Source organism: Polypterus senegalus, chromosome 5 (genome assembly GCF_016835505.1).
Source record: "Polypterus senegalus isolate Bchr_013 chromosome 5, ASM1683550v1, whole genome shotgun sequence".
Classification (NCBI taxonomy): Eukaryota; Metazoa; Chordata; class Cladistia; order Polypteriformes; family Polypteridae; genus Polypterus; species Polypterus senegalus.
Window position 1 is genome coordinate 72,514,698 of NC_053158.1, and position 22,501 is coordinate 72,537,198.

Consider the following 22,501-nt stretch of genomic DNA (forward strand, 5'->3'; position numbering starts at 1 on the left):
AAAAAGTCATTATTTTGAACATATCCTTATCTGTAGACACTAATTAAGTTCTGTATCCCTTAACTCCTCTGGTGAAAGTACTGTAGACAATCCATTTAATATGTTGAGCACTTGAAGTTTCACAAATTATATCAACATTTAATTACACTTTATCACATCTGCTACAACATAGTTTCAGTCCTTCTAAACCTACAACACTGTGTCAGATGAGTAACTTTAGGATTTGACATTTCAGTTCACTACAATTTTGCTTTATTATTTTTTTGTAACAATATGTAGTTCTACTATGATAACTGAGTTTAAGGAAATATAAACTTCATAACGAAGTTCTACTCTGAAGTAGCTCTGTCTCTGTCTTTCCTTCTCCTGACCCTAATCAAAACATGGAGAAATCAATTATTAATTATTAAATGTGAATAGCATATTAAAATTAACACAATTAGAGACAAATCAGCCAGTTTTTGATAAGTTTAACATAATTCCATAATGTGCAATTGATGTGTCAGCTTTGAAAGAAAGACATGGATTTTCAAAATATAATTTTAGATGTAGGCTGTATGTTACAGGATGAAATGTGTATTAAGTTGCTGATTAGCTGTGTCTGCTAAAGTTTCTTATTGATATTCCACCATACTGTCCACATTTAAGAGCTAATTGCAAAAACTTTTCCATTTTACAGGCAATAGCAGCTTATTCTTGGACCTGAAAAAATCTGCGACTGGAGCAAATTCTTCAGTAACTGCTGCACTTCAGCAGCTGGAAGGCTTAAACCAGCAACTGGAAAGCTCCTCGGTGACGGTAGCAAAAGCTAGAAAAACAGTAAACACTACAAGAGATCTTTTTAATGAGTCAGCAAAAACAGGTGAGGATGTCTACTACCTGAGGTGTACAGGTAGTATTTGCATAAGCCAGGCCTTTTGTTGCTGAATTAAAGTAAATAAAAATATAGTTATAAATATTGATGTCTCACATCTGCAGGGATTTTGAGTTGGACTCCAAATCTTGCAAATGTCTGTATAGACTTTTCTTTGGGTACTTCAGCCTTCCCATGTTTGTTTGATTGGCATCTCTGAATTGATGTATATTTAAAAGTACTCTACAGTTCAATGTAATATTATAAGTTGTGCATAGTATTGTAAAGATATTGCTGGCACGGTTAACACGTTCTTCTGTAATGGAAGAAGAGGCCCAACAGGTGAATATTTACTTATTTTATCATTACTTTTTTTTCCTCAGCAAATGCAGCTGAGAAAAAAGTTAAAGAGATTGAAATGCAAGCCAGTCTGTTGTTTGATCGTTTAAAACCACTAAAAATGCTGGAAGACAACCTGAGCAAAAATTTGTCAGAGATTAAGGAGCTCATCAACCAAGCACGAAAGCAGGCAGCTTCAGTAAGTTTGTGCTTTTTGTTTGTTTGATTCTAAGTTGGTTAATTTTATTTAAAAGCTGTTAACTGGGTATTCATGGCCCTAAAGTCTTGTTTGTTGTCTGGTACATGCTTGAAAACATTAAAGCCCAATAACAACATTGAACAATGTTTTGAAAATCTGGTTTAGAAATAAATGTGTTTTTAAAACATGTACAGCAGATAGGTTCAAAATACTTTGTGTTTACTAACATTTAATACATATTTGCATTATAATGTAAATGTCTTTTCTACTGTATGAAACTAATGCGCTTTTATGGACAGTTACATTTTGAATGTACATTTTAAATCCATTGACATTATTTAAATTTAAATCATTTCAAAACAAACCTCTCTGAATAGCACTCCATGTGTATCTTGAAATACTAGTGTCAGCTTTTTTAGGTGCATTTGCCTTTATTGCGCCCAATCAGTTAAAGGTTCATACACTAAGATAATATTGTTTTAAACAAAGAGACATCTACAAGAGGATTGTGTGTATGTGTAATTTAAATGGAGACTTTGTTCTTATAATTCCTGTTAATTCAGAATAGAATGAGGACCAGCATATAGTAAAAATCTATTGGATCTGTCTTTCCTCATCTCAAGCATATAGGATATAATGGGGAGTAATTGTCTAGAACATGTATTGGGCACATTGAAACAAGATAGGCCGCATTTAAGTGCCATAGGATATCTGAACATTGTTAAGTCAGGTAAACCCCTTAATGGAAGCAGAGTATCTATCTGTAAGTTGTCTTTTTCAGCATGTTCCATGACAATACATTCATTTAACGCAGAGATTCCCTCTGTCATCAAATCTCAATCCAGTCTAGCATCCGTAGGATCTGGAAAAACAATTTATTAGAAGAGGAGATCCATCATCAGCTAATTTTCAACAACTATGGGGCAGATTACCATTAGTACAGGCTCAACATATTTGTGCAGCACCTTCAACAGAATCCCTCAATAAATTCTGTGAATTTGAGCTGTCCTGAGGGTGTATTGGAAACCAGCTAGTATTAGTTGGATGTACATAATAAAGCAGAGACTTATTTTAAGGTTCAAGGTTCAAGTTTTATTTATTTACAGTAGTCATGTTTACACAAGAAACATTGTGCATCTAATATGTTGCATCTAATATCAAGACAGAAAGAAATGAAACAAAACAAAACAGAGACAAGACAGGTTAAGGTAAGGAAATTTGATAATGCATATTTACACAAAAATTGTTATAGGATACATATCAAAGTGTAATCATTTTCTATGATATTCTTTATTAAAAAGTTGTATGGCACTAGGAAGAAAAAAATTTCTGGAACGATTTGTGTGGGTTTTCAAAGAAACTATCCTTCCTGATTTCCTGAAGTTAAATTCTACATGTAATGGATGTCTGTCGTCAGTTGAGATTATTCCTAGTTTTTTAACATTGTCCTCTGACACACACTTGCCAGATAATCTACATCAGTCCCAGTAACTTTAGCTGCATGCTTAGTAAACTGCTGGAGTTTTTTTTTTTTTTTTTAATTTTTTTTGTTAGACTACTAAACCAGGCAATGAAGCTGTACATGATAACAGACTGAATTATACTGCGATAAAAGGATAACATGAGGTCCTTGTCTGCTTTAAATAGTTTGAGTTTACAGAGGAGAAATAAACACTGATTGCATTTAGAGAATATTTTGTTTGTATTTGCATTCTAGTTAAGATTGTTATCTAAGTTAGTTTCTAAGTACCTGTATTTATTTAATTTAGAATGTGCATTTGGAGTCAGGGACAGAATTGCTCATTATTTCTTATTTCTGGAATTACAACTACATACTCTTAAGTGTTATAATTAAAATTCAAAAAATTAAAAGTTAAATTAAAAATTAGAAATTTAAATATATGATACAACCAGCATGGTTTTACAGTCAGCCATTAGTATATAGCCTGAACAGGAATATTCACCACTAAATGAGAGCAAATCAGCCTTTATAATTGTTTTGTTCTGTGAGAGAAACAAAGTATAATAAATACAAGTGGGTGTATCAATATACGTAAAAATAATAAAAACTTAATATAAAAGTTAAGTTTTCAAATTAACTACCTGGGAACTGTACTTGCTGACTGCTGTGTAATTCATCTCTTGTTATTTCTTTTAGATAAAAGTAGCTGTATCTGCTAACAGAGATTGTGTACGATCTTACAAGCCAGAGATCGCCTCAAGCAATTATAACACTCTGATACTAACAGTAAAAACATCCGAGCCTGATAACCTGCTTTTCTATCTGGGCAGCAGCACCAATGTGAGTATGAAAATGATATTGAAAGGAAAAACATGGAAAAGTCAATGTAGACACAAATTGACATTTTGAAAATGTTGTTTGTTTTTTTGTGTATGTGTGAGTGCCTAAACATAAAATGTACTGCAAGAAAAGTAAAGATGACGTTTGAAATTAGTTGTGATTTTAACAAATGATCCTTGTCTCGATGGCATCAGTAAATTTTAGGATTCCTAACTTAGCCAATACTAAAACACTGAAAGACTGAATTTTGAAACACAAATGGTACTAAAGTACACTTTTTAATAAGCACTTCTTTTTGTAGACTGATTTCATGGCATTGGAAACACGGAAGGGAAAGGTTTCATTTCTTTGGGATGTGGGTTCTGGGCCTGTGAGACTGGAATATCCTGATATTCATATTGACAATGACAAGTGGCACAGTATTCATGCGACCAGGTAACAGATCACAATAAACCAATTTTGAAAACCTCCTCAACCTTTCACTGTTATGCATAAAGTTCTTGTTATGTAAAAACTGAGAAAAATACTGAGTGTAGTGTACTGTATTTGTTTATGTTTGGTTATTCTGTATATAACAGAATAAAAAAAAAATAAATGAACACCGTTCATACTAGCAAAGATGTAAATTGTGGTCTTGTTTTAACGATGTATTTACCAAACCACATTATGGAGTAATTATCCCAAATAAGATGCATAAAATGTTTTGTAAGCAAATGAACATTGTGTTAACAGAGTATGCATCTCACACAGTGAATAGGAAGAAAACTATTATTTGTTTATGTAGATCACAGTTTGCAAGCAGTAAATGAATAATGAGTTTTCAGTAGAAAGTAAAACGGTATACCATAAACATCATCTGATCACTTCTCTTACTCCTGTGATCAGTTTCTTCAATTATTTCAGTAGCAGTTCTCCCTTTTTCACTCCACTCGTGTCCTTAAAAATGCTTACATTATCACATACAGATATCTTGATTTACATTAAAGGTTTTAGTAAATATTTTACTGAGTTTCACACAAACCTTAATGCTTCTCTATCGCTCACTTTACACCTTTTTAATGATCCATTCCAAAAATGTTCCTCTCATTCATAGAACATGTTAATGACTGTTTTCTTTGATATAATACAGTTTTTATCTCTCCATACTGTTTGCTAATTTATTCTCAAAAACACTCCAAAAAATTCATAACTATTTGCGTTTTCCTAGTTATCATCTTTGCTGTCTAGTATATAAAGCTTATTGATCTTTGACTGTATCTTACATCTTAACTATCAACTTTCAGGTTTGGAAGGACTGGTTCCATTTCTGTTGTTGACCTCAAATTATCTGAGAAGCCAGCTGTGAAAACTGCAAGCTCACCAGGAATATCTACAGTTTTGGATATTAATAATTCAACATTTGTCTTTGTTGGTGGTCTTAGTGGTCAAGTACAGGTGTACTATTTTTTGTTACATTCTTTGCTATCTGTAAGGTGTTCTTTTCTCTCAAAATATTTATATTTTTCATTATGTTTTAATAGAAACCAGTGGCTGTAAAAGTTACACATTTCAAAGGATGTATGGGAGAGGCTTCTCTCAATGGAAAAAATATTGGGCTGTGGAACTATGCACAAAGGGAAGGTGCATGCAGAGGCTGCTTCATCACGTAAGTCACTTCTTTGCTAAAGTACTTCAATGACTGTAATGCTGGTCTGCTTTTCAGTATCATAAAAAATTTAAATCTACTATACAGTATACAGTAATCCCTCCTCGATCGCGGGGGTTGCGTTCCAGAACCCCCCGCGATAGGTGAAAATCCGCGAAGTAGAAACCATATGTTTGTATGATTATTTTTATATATTTTAAGCCCTTAGAAACTCTCCCCCACTGTTTATAAATATTCTCCGCACAGTTATACAGTAAACCCTTGTTTATCATGGTTAATCCGCTCCAGACAGAAATTCCAGACAGAATTTCCACGAAGTAGGATTCTTTATTTATAAATCTAATATTTTCGCAGTTAGAGCATAGAAAACCTGTTTACGACCTTCTAAATACGTTTTTTAACATTATTAGAGCCCTCTAGACATGAAATAACACCCTTTAGTCAAAAGTTTAAACTGTGCTCCATGACAAGACAGAGATGACAGTTCTTTCTCACAATTAAAAGAATGCAAATATATCTTCCTCTTCAAAGTGCGCGTAAGGAGCGGAGAATGTCAGAGAGAGAGTAAAGTAAACAATGAAAAATCAATAGGGCTGTTGCGCTTTTAAGTATGCAAGCACCGCGATAAAGCAGCGGCAATGAAGGGATCAATGCGAAGGTAGCCTTTCAGCATTTTTTACAGGAGCGTCCCTATCTTCTAAGCAAACAGCCTCTGTGCAAAAAGCCCCTCTGCTCACATCTCCTCCGTCAAGCGCAGAGAACGTCAGAGAGAGAGAGAGAGAGAGCGAGATTAAAGCAAACAATCAAAAAATCAATAAGTGAGCTTTTGGACGCACCTCGATAAAGCGGCATTTCTTAGAGGAGCGTCCGTATCCACTAGGCAAAAAGCTTCTGTGCAAACAACACCTCAGCACACACCCCCTCCGTCAGGCGCAGAGAATGTCAGAGAGGGTGAGATAGAGGCAGAGACAAGCAAACAATCGAGCACCGCGCAGGAGGCATATCTTATAGCATTGAGGAGTTGTAGTTAATATGTAATACGTGCTCTGATTGGGTAGCTTCTAAGCCATCCGCCAATAGCGTCCCTTGTATGAAATCAACTGGGCAAACAAACTGAGGAAGCATGTACCATAAATTAAAAGACCCATTGTCCGCAGAAATCCGTGAATCAGCGAAAAATCCGCAATATACATTTACATATGCTTACATATAAAATCCGCGATAGAGCAAAACCGCGAAAGTCAAAGCGCGATACAGCAAGGGATCACTGTATACCAAATATCTAATATGTGACTTAAAAACTTGATAACTACGTTTCTAACATTTCAGTATACATTTTTAACTTTTTTAACATATCAAGTTCTAAAAATGTTTTGTTACTGTATTTTTGGATTTGACGGGAAACCAAGTACAGTTATCCCTTTCAGTTTGGGAAGCACAGGACCCTTGCGAACGGGAAAATCCACAAATAAATTTTGGCTCCATGACTACTGAATGACTTTGTGAATTTCCCCTTGGGATTAATAAAGTATCTATCTATCTATCTATCTATCTATCTATCTATCTATCTATCTATCTATCTATCTATCTATCTATCATCTACTGTATAGTCTCAGTTTGTTGCATTAAAAAAGATGCAAAAAGTTATAAGAAGTGCATGACAGAAAGATCACTGTACAAGCAAATCATGTGTGTGAGGCTGGCTGCCATGACAGATATACGTAGCGTTTGCCCAGAGTGCGTAGTTCAACAGTTCTTTTGTAAAATGTAATTTTTTACAAAATTTAACTTATTGTAATAAAGTTGCATGTGTATTTATGATAGTAAGCAAAAAAAAAATATTATTATTACAGTTACAAAAAAAATCTAACAAAGCACTAAAAACAAAACAATAAACACAACATAGTCCAGTTTTGCAGATGCAGATGATAGTGGTGGTGTTATGAAATGAAATCCCCTGTGAACAGCTGTTATGTAAAGCTTTGTCCAATCTTGATGCCTATGTATGTAAAGATTTGTAGAAGTTGGGAGCACTTCCAGAAGAAGACATTTACCAACCTAGATGAAATCAGTTTTTTATTTTAAAATCCATTAGACTTAAAGATCATGTCAAATATTTTTATATATGTCAAGTTATTCAGTTGGGTTTCTTTTGATACATACAGCTTGTAATTATCCCAAACCTTGGCATTTAGTCCACAGGATGAAGACACTTCCTTCCACTTTGATGGCAGTGGTTATTCTGTTGTTGAGAAAGCCCTTTATTCAACAAGAACTCAGCTTGGGATGCTTTTCAAAACCTTCTCACCAAATGGCTTACTGCTTTACCTGTCTTCAAATGGAACGGTATGCATATTGTTTTATTAAAACTTTATTTATGAAGATACAGAATCAATACGAGAAGTTATAAGGCAATGCAAATTCTTTACATTAAAACTTAACCAATATCTTATTTCCATACGTGTTTCCCTGTGTTTTCCCTTATCTCTTTTTTCCATTCTTCAATCAAAGGACCTCTCATCCTTATAATCATTTCTATTGCTTCTTTTTTGCATGCCTTTTTTTTTCAAATCTTAACTTTTTTCTTTTCACCCAATGCAGTATCCTTCCAAAAGTTTTGCATGTTAAAAGTTATTCAAAAGTATTCTGAATTTTTCAAATCTGTATTTCTTCAGTCTGATAAAGGCTAAATTCTCAAAATCTCCTGATTGTTTAAAAGCTCACAATAAAATTATGTTGTAAGGTAAACTTGTTTGCTCTTCCTACCTTTATCAGTATTTCAGAAACTCTCTTTTGTATATTCTTTTCAGGTCAACATTCCAAAAATGTATTTAATTTATTTTATTTTTTAATCACGTCCATTCCTTAAGTACAAATTTATATATAATATTTGTACAAATTCCACTTTACTAACAACATCCCCATAATAATTAACTAGTTTAAATCTGTTAGCCTCTTCTCCACTCCATTGGGCTACACATCTTTCCAAACTCTCCTCACAAGCCCAGTTTATATAACTACTTTGTTCCCTTGATACTCTTTTACTTACTCATATTCTATAATAGAAGGCATATATCTGTTTTCTCAAAGATCTGGTACATATACTGGTACAAGTTTTGTTTTTCTGTATCCTTAGGAGCACTTGAAACCTGTAAAAAACTGACATTTGTATGCAACTACTGGACTTGGATCCAAAAATATAATTTAAAAAAATGGAAACCACAAATATTCTCAACATCTGTGCCCTCATCTAATATTCCTCTTTCTATATCTGACCATCTGAGACTTTATAACAGCCACCCATAATGAAATTTAATTTTTTGACTCCTTTCAATGTTCTTCAGAACATTTCTAAAGCTCATCTGAACATCCTGTAAAAAACTATTCATAATTTACTAATGCATTTATCCTATACCTTACAGTCCATACACCCAACATGCTTCCACATCCAAAAATGTATTATTGCTGACTTAACCTTATTTTCAGTTTACAACACTGATATAAATGAATGCAGAATGCTATAGTTGGTAGAGTAACGAGATTATGTCATGTTGTCTTAAATTATGTTTGCAAGATTTGTAGTAAGGATACTTTTTAGAGAGGCTCAATGAAAAAGACTTTATAAAACAACATGCTGATCAGATTTAAGGAAAATATGCAATCTGGCCATACATCTGTGTCTATTTAAATACTTCTACATACCAAATCATAGTGTTTCTGCTTGAGTTTGTTTTTTATATGAAATGGCCTTTACATCTGTCCTGGATGGCATCTATATATATAATTCACTAAGGCAAGACACCCATGGAAGGGCAAGACACCCATGGAAAGCACGCCGGAAGGGGCGTGGATTCACTAAGCCGCTGACAAGTAAAGCCTTGTTCACACGGGCGTTAAAATCGAGCGTTTTTTTTGCGTTCGTAGCGTCCGGTGAGCACAGATCAAGCGCCGAGTGTTTTCTACACTCAAGTCAATGAGAGTCAATGAGAGTGTTCACACGGGCTTTGGTGACGTGCGTTTGTCCGCAGCGCGCTATACGCATAAAAAACGTTGCATGTAGCTTTTTCTTGGCGTTCAAAACCCAACGAACGCAAGGAAACCGCTTCTAGTTCGTTTTCTGTGCGTTTATTTTACGAGGACCGGATATATATTTTCATATTGCTTATTTTATTTTATTGTCTCATGTAATTTGTAAACCATGAACATATTAATTTATGTTCTAATATACTATTTGATAACGATTGTGTAGGGGGGGCAATCCATGGCGGGGAGGGCATTTCAGTGCATAACACCGGTGTAAGCGCACACTCGACTACTGTTTCCTTACTTCAAAGTGACAAGTAGTCTCTCTTCGGGGCTAACACCAAGTCGCATATTGGTTGATCGGCATGCTACAAGGCCTCTGACACCTATGGCGCACACAGGAAGGAGCCACGCCCATCAACTCCAAGACCATTGGATACGATGACAACTCGCAGAGCCACACCCATCAACTCGGATGTGACGACACAGAAAAACCAGCGTCATTTATATTTGTCTGTCGTAGAGGCCACATGCACTTCCGAGCCACGTTGACTGTTCATAGAGGCATGTTTCTTGCGGAGGTGAATCGCCATATGCAGCATTTAAAACGGTTGACGAAGGGTATCCCATGGCATCCTTAAAACGATCCTTTGCAACTGAGGTTAAAACACAATGAAATAAGTAGTCTTTAAAAACCGAGTTATCGGTTATGACGCACGACCGCATGCACCATAGCAAACTGTTTTACACGCTACATACAGCAATTTGCATCTGCGACAAACATGCGTCTTCTTAGATGCTCCTTCAGGAACACGAAAGACGTTTCCCTGCCCACCAACACTCCTTTTTCACCGGCCCGCGTCTACCCTCGCTCTCTAGGCATTCACACTGCCTGCCCATTTGCCCAGACGCAAAAACTCACCGACCACCCAGTTAGTCCCTTTCGTCTGTGCTAGGAGTCCATATGCAAGTCTGAGCCACGTTGACTTTTCATTATTCTTTTCGGTTTCGACACCCAACCGCGTCCACCATGAAAAACCATGTGAAAGGAACAACGAAGCCCCACCTCGCTACTACCGTGGTCGGGTGTCTTGGTGGATTATATAGAAAAAAGTAGCCACAACCACACAGAGCAATGAAAACTCTACGTGAGTCACAGGTGCATCTGGACTGTGCGAAGAAGACAACGACTCAAGTGGCGAGTTGGAGGTGGGCTCATGAGCAGGCAGTGCATACTGAACGAGAAATTCAGTCACAGACGATTGTTGCTTTTCTTGCTGATTTATTACATTACCGATTTTTCAAATGTTAATTTTCTCCCTGTGCTTAAAAATCATTAAAAAACTGGCCTGATTATACGCCGCAGATTGGCTAGTTGTGTTTATTGTGGTATTGTATTTTATGAGTCACAAATAGGATTTCAAATTTTTAAAACATCTTTATTTATTTATATATATATATTTGCATGTAATTTATTATAGGTCCAATGGAAATTTTGTCCTTATATTTACTTTTTGAACATTAATGCAGTTAATTGTGGGTTTTTTTTCCAGAAATCAACAAATTGGCATGCATAATTTAAAAAAGAAATCATAAATAATTAGTATTAACATTTGTTTGACTCAAAATAGGCTCCTTGTAATCTACTGACCATATAAAGTATTGCTTTTAGGAAGGGCAGAGCACAGTTTATCTATACTAATAAAAGGCAAAGCCCTCACTGACTGACTCACTCACTCACTGACTCATCACTAATTCTCCAACTTCCCATGGAGGTAGAAGGCTGAAATTTGGCAGGCTCATTCCTTACAGCTTACTTACAAAAGTTAAGCAGGTTTCATTTTGAAATTCTACACGTAACGGTCATAACGGTTGACAACGTCCGCCATGTTGAACTTTCTTATTTATGGCCCCATCTTCACGAAATTTGGTAGGCGGCTTCCCTGCGCTAACCGAAACCGATGTACGTACTTATTTCGGTGGTATGACGCCACTGTCGGCCGCTATATTGAACTTTCCAACAGTCTTTGTTACCTATGGGCCCATCTTCAAGAAATTTCGTACATGGCTTCCCAATACTAACTGAATCCAACTTACGTACATATATACGTCCATAGCCTGCAGCTCAGTCACCGTGTGAGACGGCGTTGGGTCCCCCATCCCAACGCCTCCCACGTATCCGTGGCTCCAGTCTCTACATTCCCTTCCTTGCTTCGCCATGGGATTCACGTCTCCCTGCTGATAACTGCAGCCTTTTTATTTAATCCACGGCTTTGCCGCTGTTTGATTGTTTGTTTATTACGATTATAGTTATTGTGTAGGTATTTTAGACTTGCTTTACATTGTTCAGGTACCCATTTCCTTTATCGTTCCAACCATACCCCTATTAACATGTCTATCGAGGTGATCGCCATCGATCAAAGAACTGTTACTTACCGAGTGGTTTCCATGCCCGGAGATGGCACCTGCCGTTTCCATTCTCTTTGTTACATATTGCACGAACATATCAGGCTCACTTTTGATATCCTCAGGGACATTGTGTCTTATGTATTAAATGACTGGGACAGGTTTTAAGGTGTGGACTGATGATGGTACAGGAGATAATTATACTACACAGTAGCACTATAAGAGTGAAATGCTTAAGCCCTTCACCTATGGTTCTGCATGTGAGTTGATGGCTGCCGCTGAATTGTTCGGTTGTCGCTTTCAAGTGTACCAAAATGGCCAAATATTTTACACCTTTCGACAATTGCTAATGCCTCTTAAACATCTTAGATTCACAGGTGACGATTTCAGTAGTGGACACTTTGATGTTTATAAATGTTTAATCTCTCAAAAGCTGGATGTGAAGTTATCGATGAAACCGGTTGTAGGCTTACAACTCTTGACAGATGCCAAATGTCACTTCAACACAAGTCTTGCAAATACTGTCGTAATTGAAACAAACCATGAAACTCAAACCGATTATGACAGCAGCAATCCAAGCTGTGAGATCTGAGACAAGATTACTGTTCACATGGCCAACTGTACGTTGCATGCTCAAGAGTAAGCTCAGTGCACAGCTTGGTCATATTACAACAGGAGGGCTGAACTCACAATGTGGTATACAAAGAGATCCTTAACAAATAATTATTGGTATATTTTCCCTTAGTTTAAAAAGGTTTACTTTTCTTCTTAATAAAAATTTTAAGGCAGTACTTTGCCGCTGCAAAGCGCGGGTATTTTGCTAGTTGCCTTATAAATCTTAATCAATCTAAAAAAACTGCTGTTACAACAAAAATAATGTTTAATCTAACAGAAACAATAATATGTGTTCCAGTGTTTCTCAAAAAAGCAGATTGAAATGTGTAAACAGCGAGTTTCATTAAGCAACAGTCTGATTTTCAGTCATGAACTGGATAGGAAACAGATTTCAGAGAAAAGCCTACAGGCCTCTAACTCTGACATGTTACATATTTACAGGTGTTACTAGAGAGCACTAGACACAGAAAATGACAGTTTAGCTGTGGTTAAGAGCCAATCTGAAGAGTGCCTTAGTGGTTATAGTTTGTTTGGCTTGTTGTGATTATGTCTTTGTGATTAGCTGAAACTTTATTCTTTTATTATTGTAATAGCACATTTGTGATATTATAACTAGAAACTACTTAAGAAAACATTTTGAGATCAGTATGTAAATTATTTTAGCATAAAGTTTATTCATCCTGCATTTCTATAATAAAACTTAAATTTTAAAGTATACTTTATATATCACTGCTAACTGAGATTAACTGCATAAAATCTACTACTAAGTAATTCATGTCTTTCCTTATTTCAAAGAAATAAAACCTCAATATCTATATCACTTTTTACATTTATTTTGTAAGTCTATTTTGTGAATAAGTCATTCTTAACTATTGTCCACTCTTTTTCAGAGAGATTTCCTGTCTATTGAGCTGGTAGATGGAAAAGTAAAACTAACCTTTGACCTTGGAGGTGGACCACTCACCCTTGAAACTGACAAAAGATACAACAATGGCAACTGGTATAAAGTTGCTTTCCATCGTAACAGAAAAACAGGTATATTATAAAATGTTAAGAGATGTAGCTCACAGTCATACTTTCTATTACACTAAATTTCAGACAGGTTTGTTAATTCTTGTGGGTTTTGCTGCTGTTTTTGTTATTTTGTTTTTCAGCATCCCGTAGAAAAAGGGAAAAAGGCTAGTTTTCTTGTAAATGTCTGTATTAATTCAATATATTGAACTTAGTATCATCTAAAAGATATTATATTTATTAGAGTAGTGGGGTCAGTAGTTGAGGGTGTTGCCTCATAGTTTCATATACTTGGGTTCAGTTATTTGATCAGTACTTTAGTGTCTTTAAATGACCCATTAATTAATATGTTTGGTTAACCCGGAGTTGTAAAGTACTTGGTATAAATATATATCTTGTTTGTGTTTATGAATGTCCCCACTGATGGACTCGCATCCTGTTGGATGTGGATTCTGCTATATATTTATTGCAAAAAATGGATGATGGATTTTTATCGCGGACCTGAAAACCTTAACAGAAAAAGAGATTTATTTTGGCACTAAAATACAATTACTTTACTAGTCTTTTTGGATGAAATGCTTAACATTGAGTGCTGCTTGAAGTGTATGCAAAGATTTTGGGTATTGGACTTTATGAATGAAGATGACAAGGCCATGTATTGTATGGCAAATTTGTTTTACCAGAATGAATTTTCTGAGGTACTACCCTTTTTCATTAAACAGACTTGTATTCAAGAATTCTAACAAATATACACTTCAGATTTTTAAGATTTCATTTACATAAAATAAGAGTATTTAATTACTATAGTGGTGACTGAACTGGTGCAATGAGTACAATCTCTCTTTGTCTTTGTTGGTATAACATGCATTTTTTTGGATTCACCCAGATTGGCCAGTTGCCCCCTTATTACAACTCAAAATTTTTATCTTTTAAACCATTTTTTGTCACAAACTGGCTTTGCTTTTTTATTGTATCTTGAACATAAACATTATTAAGTTCAGTTTAACAAGGCTGGTATAGCCAATAAGTCAGAATATGCAGTATCTAATAAACTGTATCCTTCTTGAACATTTTCTCATGCAGTTTCCAGCTTCCATGTCTGTCATTTTTACAGAACAAACAAAGAAGAAATCTTTATTTGTATATACCCCCCTTAATATCAGAACTATTCTAAAATGCTTCAGTAGTGCAGAAATATGGGTCTGTTGTTATGTATAATTTCTATAATAGAGTACAGATACGTTAAGTAAAGTTTGTTAAGATGGGGTAACAAAATGATATGAACTGGCAACCTTTTAGTTTTAGTTTTGGTACCTTAGCCACTAGGACATTATCAGCTGTCTGCATTGACTTTAATTCAGGTTAGCCATTGATGGTTCCAGACCTTCAACCTGTTATGGCCAAATTTATTCCAAGAGATTTGATAGAATAGGTGAATATATTTTATATGTACCACTACCAAAAACTGTCTATGTTATCTTCTGTTTAATATGATTTACATAATTTAGTAAGTATACATGTGATACATATAAGGATAATGGTCAGATTTTTATGTACTGAAACTGAATGGAAAAGTACAGAACGGCTAGAGATAGGCATGGTGTTACAGTGTCTTACTACATGTATATGTAAATATATGTGGTGGCAGACTAGAAAGCTATGCCAGGAAAAGTAAGAGCAATAAACAGGCAACAATAAGAAACAGGCTTAATATTGTTTGTATTCATGTCATGGAAGGAACAACAATAATATTAGTGTAAATAGGTGGCACGATGTCCTGGGACAGTAGGGGTAGTAGGCAGGGTTACCAGCACAACAAAAAGAAACCTGTTGCTAGGGATGAAAATGTAATGCTTTCCTGTGGCTCATGGTGTGCAGTAGCTCAGCAGACATTTGAAATGCCTAGCTCTTTGATGATAAGTTGGTAATAGAGTTCCAAATGAGAACTGGTAGAATTACCCCAAACCGCCATTTGGCAGTACTGTGTGGTTCTAACAGAAGAGTACACAAACAGGTTAGCCCAGGAAAAATACAGGACAACCTGTGTTTTTTTTTTAAGTATTCAGGTTTAAGAGTAAAGGAAGGTTTGAGTCCCATCAGACTGCATGCAAAACAAAGTGCACTAGAATTTCTCAGTGACCCCCAAGTATTAAAATAGTTCTGGGGATTGTCCCAAAACCTACTACAGTGTGGGTGTCAAAGGCTTTATTTAAGGTGCAGAATCACCATGCAGCATGGTCCCAATATACTGTACAAATAAGAAGAATACATGGGACAAGTTATAAAGTAATCAAATAAAATTGACATTAAAATAAAACATCAATATGTTGACATGAGCTAAACCCTAGCATTTTAGTTTCAGAGAGGCAGCAAGTTTATGTTTTCTGTTAAGTTTGTGTTGTCATGTTGTTCATTCCTAGTAAAACAATTCTATTGATAAACAGTTCTGTTTAGAAAGAGATTCACCCCACTATCACTATGTGTGTGTAGGCAGGCAGGACACAGGTTTTAGTTCGCACAGCACACAATGCTCACAGAGCAAAGCACCACACAGTCCCTTATTGCTGCCAGTCCTTCCGCCTCCACACCTCCTCAGGCTTTGTCCTCTTCCTCCCGACTCTGGCCATTGAGTGGTGTTGAGTGGCTCCTTTTATAGGGTATCTGGAAGGAGTCCACGTGCCCAACAAGGTTCTTCTGACAGCACTTCCGGCTGTGGCAGATGTCCAGGCACCCCCAGGTGGTCTCCACAAGCCCCAGCAGAGTTGTGCTTCAATGCTCATAACCTGTGGCCCTGCTGCTGGTCCAGGGGAGAAATTATCTTAAAAAATACTGTCTCCCCCAGTCCTTCCACACTCAGGGCGTCCCGGCTGGGTAAAGGCTCCAGCCGTCCTCCACACTATATGTATAAAAAACCACCACTTTCTATTGAAAGAAAAGTGACTATTCTTCTGGTTTTAGGTTATCTAGTTGTAATGGATGGTTCTGCAGCCAACAGTACTGAGCAAAAACAAGGCGTGTCTCCAGGCACTTCTTCTGATCTCAATCGTTCAGACAAGGACCCCATCTACATTGGAGGGCTCCCTCGCTCAAGACCAGTCAGGTATTTTCAGTTTCATTAATGTTAAAAATTGCATATTTTAATTGATAAAAATGTTAAGCACTAGAGTATAAGATAACTTCATATGCTTAATAATTGTTATTGGTTTTTCTCTTTCAGAAGACCACTAATTAGTAGATCATTTGTGGGGTGCATTAAAAACTTAGAGATATCTAACTCTAACTTTGATTTGCTAAAAGACTCTTATGGTGTGAGAAAAGGTTGTGTGCTGGAGGTAAGAGTTTTAAGTCTTGAATTGTAGTGATGTGTGCCTTTAATAAATCATTTTTGGAAAACCATAATGAAAGTTGGTTCTAGTTTCACAGATGAGATGGCTAATTCAGTTCTTTTTTATAACATAAAATCTTTTTATTAAAAGGTTTTAACTGAATATTATTCTACATGAAACAATATACTGTTTATGTGAATTATGTGGCACAAAAAGTCTCAACATGTAAACTTTTAAAATAATTGAATGTTTTAGAATGGGGCTGTTAGACAATCAGTCCTAATTTTAGTGTCCTTTTTTGTATTAATTCATAATATATTTTTTACATTATGTGCATTAAGATTACCAGAAGGACATGATTTTCTCCATTGTATGTTTCAGCCTATTCGTAGTGTCAGTGTCCTGAAAAATGGATTCCTGGAGCTGCTGCCTTTCCCACTGTCACCAGAATCAGAATTAATGGCGACATTTTCCACAAAAAATGACACTGGGGTGATTTTGGCTGGCATTACTAAAAGTGGAAACCGTAAAAGAAGGCAAACACATCTGGTAAACTTTTTTTTTTAATAATTTGCCTTATTTGTTTGCAGACTAGCAACTGTCTCTAAATGTTATGTTATGTTAAATGGCACAGATTACATCTTGTGTTAGAAACACTATAGTGTGTGTAGCACACCTCAGCAAGGTGATTGGTAATCTCATGTGTGACATTTTGCATGGTAAGTCATGCAAGTTAGAATTTTATTGTTTTTCTGTTTTCACACAACAGAAATGTGAATTTGAAGTAAATTCAGCATGTTGGAAAACTGACAAATTAATACTCCTCTTTGTACTTGTCACCACTATGTTTGCACTTGGAATTTAGATTCATTCCTGTAAATGAGTTCACATTATATGCATGTTGTTGCCTCATTTCATATTGAAATTGAAGTTTTATTTATTTTTAATTTATTATTTATTTTGGATTTTATTCCATAAAAATTTCTGAATCTTCCTGTGACTCATGTATTGATTTTAATCGTTAGATTAACTGAAATGTGATTTAAATGACAATAAACTCTGTTTTCAGCCTTTCTTTGCTGTCATGCTTATTGATGGCAATGTAGAAATCCACATGAATAGTGGAGAAGAGACTACCACAAAAAAGGTGATAATCAAATCAGAGACTGGAACCTTCAGTGATGGACAGGATCATTCCATCATCTTGCATCGCAATCGAAGGTAGGCAAAAGGAAAAAGAATAATTATGAAATCAAGAGCCTTAGTTGAACACAGTAATTTAAAGTCCATCCATCCATCCATCCTCTTCCGCTTATCCGGGGTCGGGTCGCGGGGGCAGCAGCTTAAGCAGAGAGGCCCAGACTTCCCTCTCCCCGGCCACTTCTTCCAGCTCTTTCGGGAGAATCCCAAGGCATTCCCAGGCCAGCCGGGAGACATAGTCCCTCCAGCGTGTCCTGGGTCTTCCCCGGGGCCTCCTCCCGGTTGGACATGCCCGGAACACCTCACCAGGGAGGCGTCCAGGAGGCATCCTGATCAGATGCCCGACCCACCTCATCTGACTCCTCTTGATGCGGAGGAGTAGTGGCTCTACTCTGAGTCCCTCCCGGATGACTGAGTTTCTCACCCTATCTTTAAAGGAAAGCCCAGACACCCTGCACAGAAAACTCATTTCAGCCGCTTGTATTCGCGATCTCGTTCTTTTGGTCACTACCCATAGCTCATGACCATAGGTGAGGGTAGGAATGCAGATCGACTGGTAAATTGAGAGCTTTGCCTTACGGCTCAGCTCTTTTTTCACCACGACAGACCAATGCAGAGCCCGCATCATTGTTCCTAGGTGTCTGCTTTTTGTTAACAACAACTTGTCTGTTACTTTGCAATGGAGAACTCCTTTTTTAAAAATACAAGACCTTTTTTTGACACCCTTCTAAGACAGGTTCATTAGGTCTGCATATGTGAGCAAATGTTGTTATTGACTGATCACTTATGTTTTTTGAACTGTAGGTAAAATATATTAGGCAGCTTGACAAAAGTGCACACAGTCTGCAAACTGGTGAAAACCTCAATCTGCTAATGTGTTATTTATTTATTTATTAGTTTTATATTTACAGTTGAAAATACCTGATATTTTAAATTATTTGTGGCAATTCTGTCTCTCTCCCTCTCTCAATAGATAGCTTAAGGACTATACTCTGTTTGTTAACATTTAACATGTTATATATGCAGTACAGGTAGCCATTGACTTACGACCTATACATCTTCCGACCATTCAACGTATGACTGCTACCGTGTCTCACAGGCAAATAACTGTTTTTTGTCACGCCACCTCCATATGCCATGACTCATTCTTCTCAGTCTCTGTTTATTATCTGTAGTGGTTTCAACTATGGTAAGTTACATTTGTCTTACAATTACAAGAAAAAAAAGCAATTGGTATTGACACAGAAATGAAAGTGATCAAGCAGTATGAGGGAGGAAAGAAAGAGAATACGATCACATGTGACTTCAAGTAATTGAAACCAGTGTTCACCGCTCATGCTGTACTGCTGCTCTCTGGCTTTGAATACGGTTAACTTCGAAACCTTCTGCGTTGTGACTCATTATGCAACCACACTGAACTCCTTTATCTGTTAATGGTTATTATTAACATAATGAAATGGACAGAAAACATATGGGTGCTCAAACTCTGCCGGGACAATTCCTCATCTTACAGTTAGCCCAGTGGACACTGGGAGAGACAATCACTGGTGACATAACATAACACAGACAAAGACATCATTTGTGAAGCTGTTAAAGGTTTGGCACCCATGCAAGCATCAGTAATGATGAAACAAAATAATAAAATCAAAATGTAACTTACACAAAAAATATAGGAAATCTACACAGTGTGCTAAGAATCAGGATAAAAAAGGATATAAAACAAACAATATGACTTTAGAGATTTACAATACAGTACTTGCAGATCTACTTACGACTAGCCCATTGGAACCAAACATGAAAACTACCTGTATGTATGTATGTATATATATATTTTTTTTCCTTATTTTGCTTTATACAATTTCTTGTAATAGGAATTTGTTAGTTTTCACATACCTCTTGGGATCAGAGCACCCCTGGCACAATTGCAGGTTAAGGGCCTTGCTTGAAGGCCCTTGCAGAGTAGAATCAGCGCTATACACAAGGGATGTTCAAAAAGCGGTCATATCAGCGTCATACCCTAACCCGATTTCCTTGTCTGCAGATATATTTTTGAATAAAAGCGCACTTGTTTTGCTATACGTGTATTTTTTGTGAAAGTATTTATATGATATTTGGACTTCAGTCTTCACATATTATACACTTCATGTCAAAATTTTGTCGTTAGTACTGTACCATGAAACATGTTTTTTTTTAGGTATGTGTTCAACATTTCTTGCATTTCTCGCATTTACTGTCATCCTACATTTACATAGATTGTTGTAGACATGGAACACACATGAAATGCATAACGATATATTATTTAACCTATACAACTCCAGGCACTTCACATCGAGATAAACAAGACATGTGCTGGGAGAACTTTTTGCCCGAGTTGACTGCAGCAGTTGGGGGATGGGACAGCAGGCTGTTTGCTGCTTGTGCTGATGGACGCATTTACAAAACAAAAGACGCTAATGGAGAGGTGCAAAGGAGATTAAGGTGGCCCGGTATTCCGGGTTTTTTTGTAAGCTTCAGGGATTCTAGTGGTAATAATGTATATAGATGCTACTGCATTCGTTATCAAAAATTTGGCAATAAATCCCATTTAATAAAATTAACATGACATAACACTTTACATAATTTTTTTTTTAAATTATGAGGACAAAATATTTTTTGTGGCCAGTATGTTGTTCCTTAAGAGTGGTAACAAACGTAGACACAATATACTGTAATTTTCTAAAGTTTTTTTTATAGCTTATACCATATCTGACAATACATCGTTGAGTTTCTCAGGATTTTTAACTTACAATAAGAACTTTGCAAAAGGAAGTTATGTGACCACATTTGGAGGAAAGGGAGATTCAGTTTAATGAAGTAACTGAGCATGCCCCTTGAATTTGAGCATTTCCAAAATATACTGCTGTCACTAGGAGTATTGAATACACTTTTCATGTAATTGATAACCACATTATGATGGAATGGTGGCAGCATTGCAGTGATTACTGCAGTTTCATTTAACCACAAATCTGTTTGACCTAATTGGTTTATGAATAACAAAGATTTCCTAGATTCTTCCTCATGGGGTGGACTGGTGGCTCTGAGGCTAGAGATCTGCACCAACAATCAGAAATGCTGGTTCAAATTCCATAAACACCAGAAGTGACTGTACTCCATTGGGCCCTTGAGCAAAGCCTTTAACCTGCAATTGATTCATCCTAGGTGTGACATTAATCTGCATCCAGCCCTGAATGCACTTACTGCAACATACAGGGGAAGCTTGGGGGTTGGTGGCTGGATTGGCACTGCAGCCACTGTGAAAAACCACACACTGTTCCAGTGTGGTACTGAGGTGTCACCTACTGAACTCAGGTCTCAATCCAGGTGGTTTGACTTGTGGTGGGTGTGGCAACGCACTATCGCCACATGCTCCCAACTTCTCTCTCTCTTCTTCATTGGTATATTATAGTACAATTTATGCATTCCCTGCATAAATAAAGAGGTTTGTGGCACACAATATGATACTTATTTACATATGTTTCTATGCTCTTAAAAATATGGGCTTGCATACCCTTTTTTCTTCGGCACATTTATTAGTATTTATATCACCAAAATGTATTGTTTATATATTAATGAAGTGGGTGTCATGCAAGTGCAGTAAGCAGGGCTACCACCACATGGCATCCTCGGTTTGAATCTAATGACTAGTTGTTGTCTCTGAGGTGTTTGCATGTTTGCATTCGGCGAGGCTGTGCATGTGCCTAGACACGTGATGTCTTACAATTACTGCTTTTCTAATTATTGTATCTCAACACAGTATGTCCACCAATCCATCTTCTGAAACTGCTAACTCCAGTTAACTATTATAAGTTGCCTGAGCCCACCCAAAAACAGTGCAGGGACCAACTGTGAATGGGGCAGTATTCAGCAAAGGGTACCCTATCAGACACTCCTCTCCTCTCATAGAGATCAATTTAAGGTTATCAGTCAACCTAATACAGACATCTTTGGGATTAGGACTGAAACAGATGTTTCTGGGAAACAAATTGCATAAACATAGTGACATCTAAATAGTTTGTGCTGAGAACTGAACCCTATTGTTCAGAGCTGTGAGGATGCAATACTAACCACTCCTCTATCGTGTCTCCTTGAAACGCAATTTTTCAATCTCTGTAACAACGTGAAGTTTCTCTGTAACAACATGAAGTTTTCAAATTAACACTTTTTCTTGACAGGTTAGTGAAGGTGCAAGTGGATGAGGGAAACCCTTCTGAGTTTAGGCTTGCCTCATCTGCAGAGAGTACACCTCTTCTTGTCACCAACTTGTACTTAGGAGGTCTTCCACCGGGAGAGGCTACACACTTAAAGACTAGTAGATCCTTCTATGGCTGCATCAAGAACCTTGGATTAAACATGGAGTAAGTACTTGAAATATTAGAGTTCAAAGAGTTCACCTAGTACAGTTTCACAGCTTTGGAGATAATTGGTATCTAGGTCATAAGGTAATGCTGCAATTAAAGGCTTAAAAATAAGTTATTACTCACAGCAGTAAACATTTGGCTGATAACCATGTAATTGTTAACCTGAAACATCATTCACAAATTTT

At 36.6% G+C, this 22,501-nt stretch overlaps 1 protein-coding gene across 1 annotated transcript in view; it reads left to right on the forward strand.

Annotated features, from left to right (window-relative positions):
- lama1 (laminin, alpha 1) overlaps positions 1 to 22,501 on the forward strand; it is a 186,861-nt gene that overhangs the window by 150,245 nt on the left and 14,115 nt on the right. The window contains exons 43-55 of the mRNA XM_039754802.1: positions 680 to 862; positions 1,237 to 1,391; positions 3,550 to 3,693; positions 3,995 to 4,128; positions 4,977 to 5,127; positions 5,214 to 5,338; positions 7,534 to 7,684; positions 13,273 to 13,417; positions 16,352 to 16,493; positions 16,611 to 16,725; positions 17,101 to 17,268; positions 17,789 to 17,940; positions 22,131 to 22,313. Coding sequence (XP_039610736.1) covers positions 680 to 862; positions 1,237 to 1,391; positions 3,550 to 3,693; positions 3,995 to 4,128; positions 4,977 to 5,127; positions 5,214 to 5,338; positions 7,534 to 7,684; positions 13,273 to 13,417; positions 16,352 to 16,493; positions 16,611 to 16,725; positions 17,101 to 17,268; positions 17,789 to 17,940; positions 22,131 to 22,313 — 1,948 coding nt within the window. The remainder of the gene's footprint in view (positions 1 to 679; positions 863 to 1,236; positions 1,392 to 3,549; positions 3,694 to 3,994; positions 4,129 to 4,976; positions 5,128 to 5,213; positions 5,339 to 7,533; positions 7,685 to 13,272; positions 13,418 to 16,351; positions 16,494 to 16,610; positions 16,726 to 17,100; positions 17,269 to 17,788; positions 17,941 to 22,130; positions 22,314 to 22,501) is intronic.